The sequence below is a fragment of the Narcine bancroftii genome, chromosome 1 (assembly GCF_036971445.1).
Source record: "Narcine bancroftii isolate sNarBan1 chromosome 1, sNarBan1.hap1, whole genome shotgun sequence".
Lineage (NCBI taxonomy): Eukaryota > Metazoa > Chordata > Chondrichthyes > Torpediniformes > Narcinidae > Narcine > Narcine bancroftii.
The window spans coordinates 62,679,331-62,691,349 of NC_091469.1; the positions used below are offsets into that span (position 1 = coordinate 62,679,331).

Below are 12,019 nucleotides of genomic sequence, written 5' to 3' on the forward strand. Positions count from 1 at the left end.
ATCTCCAACTGAGAATTTACTTCATAGAATGAGTTGTAGTGTTTCAGCAGACAGCTTCACAATTTTAAACCAAAATTTGAAATATCGGGATTATTATTTCTATAGCACTGCTTTTCTGTAGGGCGGCTTACAATTTGACGGGGAGGACTCATACTGCATGAGATTTTTTAAAAAAACTATAAAGCAGAGCTGATTGATATTTTAAGCATCTCGAAAAGTGAGGATGGCTTTAACCAACGCAGCAGGTCATTAAACAGAGAATCCGAGCAAAATATTGCTGTCCCCAAAATCAGGAGTCCTCGTCTTGACCAATTTATTTTCTTTCTGGCTTTTGAGCTAATGTCCCTTTATGGTATGTTATGGTATGCAAGGATCACGCTGCCTCTCTCTCTCTCTCTCTCTCTCTCTCTCTCTCTCTCTCTCTCTTTCCCTCTCCCTCCCTCCCTCCCTGCCCATCTCTCTCTCTCTCTCTCTCTCTCTCTCTCTCTCTCTCTCTCTCTCTCTCTCTCGCATCAACTTGCTTTCTTCTGCTTTGATGTTTTGAAACCAGGAACAGGAAGCATTGAAGTCTGGTATGGGTTCAGTGGTAGTACTGCACGTTGGAAAGGATGCCGGCTGTTGTCAAGCAGAAGATTTCCAGATGCTTTTGGCCCTGCATATGAGCATGTCAGGAGCTGCTTGTGCTGGCAACGTGAATGGTGATGCAAGTCACGACTGTCCTGAACCATTCATTCCTGTATTTGCCAACCTTTATTCTTAATTCCCTGCAGGTGGTCGTTCCTAGCCCGGAAGGGAAGGTGTGAAGGCGCCGGAGGTCCCGAGTGAAGATTCCCACACGGGCTAGCTGGCCAATAATCGCAGCCATACTGTCACCATTGGGATCTACCAGGAAGGACTTTCTCACGATTGTGCACGTTCGTCTGCCTTGGGAAGGACGTTGGATTTTCCCCACACTGGGATCTGAAGCCTGGGTTCTGTTGTCACTGAGGGACCATTTAACAGTGGACTGTAAATCATGAGTGAATTCTGGTTGTGTTTCAATTGCTGTATTGCAGAACAGCCTCAACCGGTAAGTGTGACCTAATTATGACAACACTTTTTTCAAACAAAAAAGATCTCTGAGCAAACTTGAATCCTAATAATCAAACAGGCTGGAGGGGGGGGGGGGGGGTGGGAAAGAGGTCAAAATATCTTGAGTTTGACAGATTTTGGATGTAAGCAACAATAACAGTTGTGTCTGGTGAAGAGGAGGGTTGAAATGGATCAGGATGACATTAGGTCCTTTCATGCAGTGCAAGAGCCTGACTGTAAAGGCAGAGGTTCTCCACCCTTACGTCGGGAGACTTGCATCTATGAATGTGCCGTGGCCGGCTCCGAGGTGCCGACTGCAATCCCACTTAGGGTAGGATCATCAGTGGAGCGCTGTGCCTTGTCACCTCACATGAATGTACCGCCACTGCAAGCAAATGTTTAGGGGTTAGCTGATGATGTCGCGATGGTGCCGTCAGCCCGCGACCCATCTCCCCAATCCCTCCCACCCATTCACCCCTCTCCCTCCATGACCCGCTCAGGGCAGGGGCAGCCAGTGCAAACTCTGGCAGCCCCGCCAGTCACTCCGGCATCCCACCAGGCCGCTTTGACCGTCATGGCTGCCCATCAGCAGCTCAAAACATAGCAGAGCAATGGCCATCTTCCCTACCCGTAATCCCCCGTGCAGCTGGAACTGTTCTGGGAAACTGAGCGGTTCCAGTTGCATGGGGGATTATGGGTAGGGAAGAGTGCCATTGTTCTGCTGCATATATATGATGGGAAGAGCCACAGCACCAGTGGTGGAGGCTTGGCATGAAAGGTCCTATTCAAAGCATTGCTCCTCACCTAGAGATTCTCACTGCGCAGCTTCAACAGTCAGCTCACCGGGATTATGCTGGGATTGGGAGGCTTGAGTTCTAGGCATGGGAGGCTGAGAGGTGACCTTTCAGAGGGTTATAAAATCATAAGGACTTAGATAACGTGAATGCAGAGAAGATGATTTCAAAACTAGAGAGGAGAGATTTAAGTGGGACATTAAGGGCAACTTTTTCACAGAAAGTTGTCCATATTTGGAATGTGCTGCTATAGGAAAATAGTGGGTACAACTTAAATGTACCCACTATTGGCTCTGTGATAGAGCCAATGTTAGACCATGGTAAATGTATTGCTTTTGTTTTGTACCCAGTGTAACCTGCATAAGGTTTTCTGTCATCTGCTGGCTCCATTGTACGAGGTATTTGTTCTTGTACACTTTAACTCGGTGTAATCTCCAGGTTATTTGTCTATTGCTGTGGGTCTCAGTCTTTTTTTTCCCACTCACCTACCACCTTAAGTACTCCCTTACTAACCACAGAGCACCTATACCATAAGTGCTCTGTGGTTAGTTAGGGATTACTTAAGGTGGCATGTGATTGGGGGGAAAAAGGGTTAAGAACCACTGGGTCTATTGGATGTTATTTTTTCCCTGCCCATATTGATCATTGCCTGTCTCTCCACTATATTGCATCTGTCTGTCCCTACACTCAGCCTGCAATAACATGGTATTATTTTTAATCATAACAATACATCTATGATTAGACAGAATGGTAAACGAAGAAAAGGAAAATATTTACTTTTGTTTATACCATGAACAAGGACAGCTTTTATTCCAGATCCCTAAATGCCTTTGATAAAATGTTGGTGAGCCACCTTCTTGCACCATTGAGATCCTTCTAGCAAACCGCTTGTGTTTTAGTGGAATCTATGGATTTCGTGGTTCTCTTAGGTTTTTATTTAATTCTTCACCATTTAATTCTGTGAATTTAAATTCCTCTGATCTGGACTGTGTGTCTGAATCTTAGCCTGTAGTGGTCCTTATGAGCTCCTTGTTAAAAATGTAATAAATGAATGACAGCAGCATCTGAAAATGTAAAATCATACCATGGAGCCCTGGCCAAACTTCAAATTGACAGGAGGATATAATATTCTCTAATAACCATTACTGCTTGTTAACATAATATTTTGATTTCCAATACAAAGTGGGAATATGAAAAATACTGTAAGAAATTTATCCAGATCCTTATTAAAAAATGCCATCTTAAAATTGTTTTCCTATGAATACACTGAGAAAGGTTTTCCAAATAATATATAAAATGCATTTCCTAATTAAGCACTTAATTTAAAATTAAAGCCAATCTGGCTGAATAAATTTAGTCAGCTGTCTCAATATCACATTACCTTGATGGAACTCTTTGTAAACCATGCTAACACAGTTATTGTCCAGAGAGAACCTCTTGGGTTTGTTCATTCGACGTGGATAAAAAGTGTTAGACCAAGAAAATAAAATATGAACTAAATGTTTAACAATATCTGTGAGCAATTTTTCAAAAAGCAGATGGAATTTTCTTCATTATTTATAGGTTGCTGTACTATGAGCTGTATATAGACTTCTAGAGGTACTTCCTGAATGTATAGTTCTTAGTAGATTGATATTGAACTTCACAGAAACTTCCTGCATGAAACAAAATGTTACTTGCTGTCTTGTGTTGAAACCGGAAAGGAGATGTGGGTTTATGTTTTTTTTACAGCAAGCTTTCAAGCTTGGTCCTGTACCATCTGTTCATTTTTTATTGCCAACTATTAACCTGTGATGGAAAGTGGTAGGGTGTGGTCACACTTGGAAGTGGGGGGGAGGGGGGAAATTGGAGCGAAGTGTCACCTCTGTGTACATCCTAGTGGCAGACTACAAGGATAATCATGTTGAACAGGCAAAAGAGGATTACTTTGTTTGAATCATGGTTGATTGCACAAGTTTTCTTTCAAACTACATTATGCTCTTACCATATTTAAATGACACTGGTCTAACACGATCAGTAACCTGATCTACTCTGCATTTTACTCAACTTTATGGATTTGTAATTATAATTGAGTGAATACTACATTCCTGAAATACAATATGAAAAACCTTGTCTGGATATAAAGGATCCATTGCCCTGTCAGAAAATCAAGGTTACTGTTGAGCTGGTCTAAATCAGTTCTGGCAAAGAATATGAATCCTCAAAATAGAAAAAACAAAATTTACAATCTGCTAATTTTATTATCAAATATAGATAAATAAACACGATGCAGATATTTAATAACCTACTTGTACTCTATATGTGCCAGGAAGAGTAGCTAGAGGTGATTTCACTGTATCCTGATGCCTGGACATAAATATTCCAAAGGCACGAGTTCAAATCCCAAATAGACAGCTGGCGAATGTAAACTCAGTTAATTAAATAGCATAACATAGAAGCTAATATCAGTCACAGTGACCATAAAATTACTGGATTGAGATCTTAAACCCATCTGGTTTAGTAGCTTTCTTTTATGGAAGGAAATCTGCTGCATTACTCCTGCTCTGTTCTGTAACTCCAGGCTCAGAGCAATATGGTCAACTGGAGCATCAGGCAAACAGCCCAGACCATTAGCGGTGGAGGCTGTGCCAAATTTGGTCACTGTTCCCAAAGAGCAGCCTCACAATAGCTTGGCAAAATCATTGGACTCACACTAGCTAATGTCTCAGAATTCTGTTACCATCCGTGTCTCATCAATGTAAAAAAAAGAACCCAAGTTATTAGAGTAGACAGTCAGAAAGAATTGGCTTTGTAAGTCCATACATAGGACCAGAAATAGGCTATTCAGCCCATCGAGTCTACCCTTTGTACATATCTGTACAAATACAGGACCTAGGTCATCCGCACCTGGGTTGAGATTGCCCACCTGATATTCTAGATTGGAAGTGAAACACGAAAATCTGTAGACACCATGGTTGAAGTAAACACACAACACTGGAGAAATTCAGCAGGTCAAACAGGATTGGAGATCTTTATAATCACTTGTCCCAAAATCTCCACTACAATTAAGCTATGGGACAGTCTCATTCAATAAGCAGTATTATCTATTTGATGTAGTGGAAAATATCCTTTCTATCAGAAGCAGAATATACTCATCTGACCAATCACTGAACACAATACTTCAACTGATTGACATCCTATCCTTCACATTTAATATTCTCTTCTGTTACCACTAGTCGCGTTGTGTGTACCATCTCCCTACCCAGAGCACTACAGGAGTATCTTCAACACAAGGACTGCAGCAACTCAAGAGGCCAGCTGAGCCACATCTTTTCAAAGACTATAAATCCTGTCCATGTCAGTATCACCCACATTCAATGAATGAATTAAAGATAAGACAGGATGATTTACTTTATTTAGTTTCAACAAAAACTATGATTTTATGCAGACCATAGGAGGACAAGAAAGTAGGTCAGGCAAGTACTTGCCACAGAATGAAATGTGGCAGCAACCATTTCCAGGCCAATACATATCTATACAAATACAGGACCTAGGTCATCCACACCTGGGTTGAGATTGCCAACCTGATATTCCCAATGAATTCTCCCTTTGGAAAGTTGTGGTGGAAATGGACCAGGTTATTTGAGGAGACACCACTGTTGGACACTCCTAGAGACCAGTCTTCATGACTCAGAGCTGGGGTCTGGGACCCCACTAAAATATCCCTTCCACCATTTGGATCCCATGTCCCTATGATGCATGCTCTCCATCCACCAATCTCCTCATTAATCCCACCTGACCCAGTATTCACTTGGCACACTCAGTCACAGTCTGATTCACCAAACCCTGGAATCCAGTTTTCAAGTTCACTGAGCTGAGAAACTGTTTGCTCACAGAACAACTAAGACCGTTTCTCCTAGGATGTGTTTAATTTTTTTAATATAAGATTTAAACAGTATTGCAAAAACAACAAATGCAAGCACACTGTGTATGTCCTCCTTTGGAATGGCCACCCTAGTTTCTCATAAAGTCCACATTTAATTGACACCATTTTATTGAAAGCTGATTTTAATGTAATTTTTCACTTCCTGATTCTTCTTATGTTAGTTTAAAGATTTTCAATTAAAATTTGAAGTTGCTATTTTAACAACAGAATTGATTAAAAGTCCAACTGTTAAAATAACCAATTGTCACAAATGAACCATTTGATCCATTGGGGAATTCACAGCGGGTGACCACAGTCTGGGAGACTTTGATTGCACTCCATTAGAGGAGCAGTGCATAAAAATATATGAATAATTTACAAAGGTTGCAGAAAAGTCTTGATTTATCAGTAGAAAATCCTAAATTGTTGTTGTGTTGTCATATGACTGGGACAGAATGGATTATGAGCCAGTAATCTTCAAAGCGTTCTGACTGAGATCCAAGAGCTCACTTAATGTGGAATTGAAATCCTAAGAGTGAATTTCTTTATAATTAAGTCAATTGAGTATAATTTTTAAATTAGAGGTACATTTTAAGATTCACGAAAACCAACAAGGTCATGTGACAACTATTTGTTTCTTTTGCCTAAAAATAAGTGAATCGTCACATACAGCAGTTTTTCTGTTTGCAAAAATCACACATAAAGGATTTCAATCTGGATTGGATTGCTCTAGCCATCTTTTCTGGGTCTGATGGACCATTTTCCCAATGGCTTCAATGTACCTCTGTCCATTACTCAGGATAATGTACCTGATATTTTTTTGCTGTCGGGCACAAATCTTCTTTTCTTTCTTCTTTGGCTTGGCTTCGTGGACGAAGATTTATGGAGGGGGTAAAAGTCCACGTCAGCTGCAGGCTCGTTTGTGGCTGACAAGTCCGATGCGGGACAGGCAGACACGGTTGCAGCGGTTGCAGGGGATTGGTTGGGGTAGGGTGTTGGGTTTTTCTTCCTTTGCCTTTTGTCAGTGAGGTGGGCTCTGCGGTCTTCTTCAAAGGAGGTTGCTGCCCGCCAAACTGTGAGGCGCCAAGATGCACGGTTTGAGGCGAGATCAGCCCACTGGCGGTGGTCAATGTGGCAGGCACCAAGAGATTTCTTTAGGCAGTCCTTGTACCTTTTCTTTGGTGCACCTCTGTCACGGTGGCCAGTGGAGAGCTCGCCATATAACACGATCTTGGGAAGGCGATGGTCCTCCATTCTGGAGACGTGACCCACCCAGTGCAGCCGGATCTTCAGCAGCGTGGACTCGATGCTGTCGACCTCTGCCATCTCGAGTACTTCGACGTTAGGGATGAAAGAGCTCCAATGGATGTTGAGGATGGAGCGGAGACAATGCTGGTGGAAGCGTTCTAGGAGCCGTAGGTGATGCCGGTAGAGGACCCATGATTCGGAGCCGAACAGGAGTGTGGGTATGACAACGGCTCTGTATACGCTTATCTTTGTGAGGTTTTTCAGTTGGTTGTTTTTCCAGACTCTTTTGTGTAGTCTTCCAAAGGCGCTATTTGCCTTGGCGAGTCTGTTGTCTATCTCATTGTCGATCCTTGCATCTGATGAAATGGTGCAGCCGAGGTAGGTAAACTGGTTGACCGTTTTGAGTTTTGTGTGCCTGATGGAGATGTGGGGGGGCTGGTAGTCATGGTGGGGAGCTGGCTGATGGAGGACCTCAGTTTTCTTCAGGCTGACTTCCAGGCCAAACACTTTGGCAGTTTCCGCAAAGCAGGACGTCAAGCGCTGAAGAGCTGGCTCTGAATGGGCAACTAAAGCGGCATCGTCTGCAAAGAGTAGTTCACGGACAAGTTTCTCTTGTGTCTTGGTGTGAGCTTGCAGGCGCCTCAGATTGAAGAGACTGCCATCCGTGCGGTACCGGATGTAAACAGCGTCTTCATTGTTGGGGTCTTTCATGGCTTGGTTCAGCATCATGCTGAAGAAGATTGAAAAGAGGGTTGTAGCGAGAACACAGCCTTGCTTCACGCCATTGTTAATGGAGAAGGGTTCAGAGAGCTCATTGCTGTATCTGACCCGACCTTGTTGGTTTTCGTGAATCTTAAATTGTTGCTAAACACGCTCTGCTGGAGGAACTTGATGAGTCAGGCGGCATCAGTGGGAGAAGAGGAATGGTCGATGTTTCAAACTGAAACCCTTTATCAAGACTGAGAAGATGTAGAGCTGATGGCAGAGTAAAGTTAACAAGGTGGGACAGTTGAGACAAGGGGCCCCACAAAGGATTGGTGAACAAGAGAGGGGTGAAACATGATGACTGACAGATGTCAGACAAAAGGGAGAGAGAGGCAAGCAAAACAGACATATCATGTAGAGGAAGAGGAGTCATATAGGGTGAAGTGCATGACAAAAGTTGCCAATGCTAGAATACGATAAGCAGAGAAGGTGAAAATGGTGGTATAAAGAAAGACCAGATGGAACTGAGAGAGGAGCAGGGGATGGGGGAATAAGAGAGTGAGGAAAAATCCGGTGCCGAGATGGGGATTCAGGAGGAGGGGATGGATGATAATGGATTGGAGTGGGTGGGAAAGGAGAACAAAAGAACTTGAAATTAGAACCTTTTATGTTTATGCCATTGGACTATAGTCGGCCAAGGTGAAATGTGAGTTGTTCTTCTAGTCTATGTTGGACCTCACTCCAGCAGTAGAGAATGCCCAGGACAGACAGGTCAATGTGGGAATGGAAAGTTAAAATGGCATGCAAGCAGGAGCTCAGGCCATAATGTGGATGCTCTGCGAAATGATCCCCAAGTCTGTGTTTGATGTCACTGTGTACTTTGAAAGTATCAAATGATTTCAGCATCTGAATTCTCTCATGTGCCTTCAAAATGAGAAGGGATCTTCTTTCTTCTCTCCTCCCCCCCTCCCCACCACCTGCGCTGCCAAAGGACCAAGGGAGATAATAAGAGTGTGACCAGGCTGGCTGTGGGAGGCTTCACTAGGCAGCTTAGAACAGACATCAGGTTCGCAAAGCCCACAGAATGCTACAGGCAACATGGAGTGTGTTCTTGACATTTAGCTGTAACTTTCCAATTCAGTGGTTGCTTAGTGTTGACACATTGTTTGAATAGAATTGTTTATTGTCACATGTACCAAAGTACAGTAAAAAAAAATGTTTTGCCTTCTATCCAGACAAGTCAACCTAGCACAAAATAAAACAAGAGTGCAGAAAATGTGAAAAGCTCAATTAAAACAGGGCAAGAGCAACATAAGTTTACTAAAGAGAGGTCCATTCGATAGTTTGTTAAAAGAAACTTTCCTTGAATCTGTTGGTGCATCTTTGCAAATTCGTTGTTCTTCTGCCCGAAGAGAGGGGGGGGGGGGGAAGAGCACGTGACCAGGCTGGAGTGGGGCTTTAAATATATTGGCTACTTTCCAGACCAACATTGGGTACAATGCAAGTCCCATCTTTTGGGTATAAACCACCTACCTTCATATTGCTTCAAGGTCTTTTTAGCCACTCTCATGATTTTGTGAATAGATGTTGGTAGAAAATGCAATACTAGTTTAGCTCACCAAAAAAGGGAGAAATCTAGTTTCTGTACTTGTATAGATTGCTGCATGTATTAGAATTCCAATGTGTAATGAAAAGATAAGAGAACATTCAACACTTAAGTTTAAATTGACAGAGTAATTTATAGAGCACCTTTAGATAATGTACAAGAATACAGTGTTTACTCCAATCATGGCAACTGGCAATATGAGGAAGGCAAATATCTTGCTTCTGGTATTGATCAAGATTTGACTTAACTTCACAATGTAGGGAACAAAAACATGAAGAACAAGTTGGTCTTTGCTTCCAAAGCTCCAACAGCGACAAGCTCGTATAAACAGAAGAGGGTACCTGCAGCAGGGGCAAGGGCAACCCTTTAGGCTTGAATTCATGTCAGGCTGAAATTGGCTGCCCAGTGCATACAGTGCCGACATTTACACTGTAGAAATATGGGAAATTCATGATGCAAAGAAAGGACTTTTGATTTTTGTGGTGGTCAAAGAGAGTTGTCCAGTCATCTCACTTTGTAGCCTGAGGTTTGTAGCCCTGCAGGTCACAGCTTTTCAAGTAAATATCCAGGAGCTGGTTAAATGTGGTGAGGGTTTCTGCCTTTACCACCATTTCAGGCAATGTATTCCCACTACTGATTCCATCTGGGTAAAAAATATTTCTTTATCTCCATTCTTCCAAACACTTTAAATCCATGCCCTCTTGATTTTGACTGCTCAATTTTGGGTCTCATATCTAAAGAAGATGTTGCATTGCTCCTCAAGTTTATGTTTGGCCTCGCCCTGACAATGGATGAGCCCGACGACAGACATGTCCATGTGAGAATGCTGTGATCAGCTGTAATGGTTGGTTACAGATATGAATAAGTATTTAATGTCACTAAATGTAAAAGAATGAGGGGAAATTTGATAGAGGTATTTAAAATTATGAGGGGCATAGACAGAGTAAATGTAGATGAGCTTTTTCCACTGAGGGTAGATGAGATACAAACCAGAGGAGATAGGTTAAGAATGAAAGGGGAAAAGTTAAGGTGGAACATGAGGGGGAACTCCTTCATGCAGAGAGTAGTGGGAACGTGGAACAAACTGCCAGCTGAAGTGGTGAATGTGGGCTCAATTTTAACATTTAAGAGGAATTTGGACAGGTACATGGATGAGAGAAGTAAGGAGGGCTATGAACTGGGTGCAGGTCAGTGGGATTAGGCAAAAAAAATGGTTCGGCACAGACTAGAAGGGCCAAATGGGCCTGTTTCTGTACTGTAATATTCTATGGTTCTATTCTAAGACTATCATGGCATCGGAAAAGGTCCCGAGGAGAATTACCAGAATGATTCCAGGCATGAGAAAGTTAACATATGAGGAGCATTTGATAGCTCTGGGCCTGTACTCACCAGAATGTGGTGGATCTGTAGAATTTGCTGCCAAAGATGGGGGTGGAGGCCAAATTATTGGGTATATTTAAAGCAGAGGTTGATATGCTCTTGATAAGCAAGAGTGACGAGGGTTATGGAAAGAAGGAAGAACCATGGGGTTGCTAGGAAAAAAATTTAGCAGCCATGTTCAGAATGGAGGAGAATGGCCTAATTCTGTTCCTATGTCTTATGGTCTTGTGGAACTAGATCCCGACCATGTTCACTATATTCTATCTAGGCTCCTCATAGCTATGCACAGCTCAATTATGTGTTCCATCAATTTCTTCTGTTCCAAAGAAAACAAAGAGAGCATATCCATTCTTTCCCCGCAGATAATAGTGCTTTTCAGTCCTGGTAACATCTATATAAATCTGCTCTGCACTCACTCCAATTTAATTATAAAATGTGTCCAGAAATGTTCGTGGGACTCAAGCTGTGGCCTAACTACTCATCTATGCGTGAGTTGTTATTGTGTGTGTGTGTGTGTGTGTGTGTGTGTGTGTGTTGGGGGGGGGGGAGGTGTCTACTTGCTCTTGAGTTCCTTGCCTTGGCTAATGAAAGGAAATACTCTGTATGCCTTTCAGCCAGCTTATTGACCTGTCCTGCTTCCTTAAAGATCTATAAACCTTTGAAGGTTCTTTTGTTCCTCCACACCACCGTTTTGTATATTCCCTGCTGCACCTTCTCAAGTGCATGAATTACCTTGCAACTCCCTGCATTAAATTCCATTTCTCACATTTCCACCCCACTGTCCATACTATCTTCCAGCAGTCTTCCACTGTAAACTACTTATCCAATTTTTTAATCCTCTGTCAACTGCTTGATCCACCACATCCTCCTCTATCTCCCTCTCTGTCTCATCCTATAACCTGATAATTAGCAATATTAAGCTGCCAATCCTGCTCTCCTCCATTTATTTTCCGACAATGCTCGCAACTCCTCAATTTTCTTCACTTGTATTTTGTTAGCAGGCCAAAGCTATTTTTTCCTCTTTTATTTTCTAACCTCTACCTTTCAAATTTTTTCATTTTTTTTTCTATCTTTGCTCAGCTTCCCATCCATGGGCCAAGCAGATGTAAACCTTCCCAACTGGATTGGTGAATCCAGCCATAAAGATCTTGGTCCAGGTCCTGTTGGGATTGACTTGGGACACTTGTGCAGGTTCTCCCTCCCTTGGTGCCCAGGAACTTGAAGCTCTTCATTTGCACCATTTCTGAATCACACATCCACCTGTGCTGTTTTCTTCTTTCTAAGTTCATTAGTGCATGATGTGAGAAATAA

The 12,019-nt window shown here is 42.5% G+C and overlaps 1 protein-coding gene across 5 annotated transcripts in view; it reads left to right on the plus strand.

The window, feature by feature from the left end:
- cdc42se2 (CDC42 small effector 2) overlaps positions 1-12,019 on the plus strand; it is a 193,960-nt gene that overhangs the window by 135,970 nt on the left and 45,971 nt on the right. The window contains exons 1-2 of one of the 5 annotated variants that reach the window (XM_069928197.1): positions 533-572; positions 771-1,069. In XM_069928197.1, the coding sequence (XP_069784298.1) occupies positions 1,016-1,069 (54 nt within the window). In that variant the 5' untranslated portion in view covers positions 533-572; positions 771-1,015. The other 4 variants (XM_069928188.1, XM_069928207.1, XM_069928181.1 and 1 more) reach the window with 4 other exon arrangements.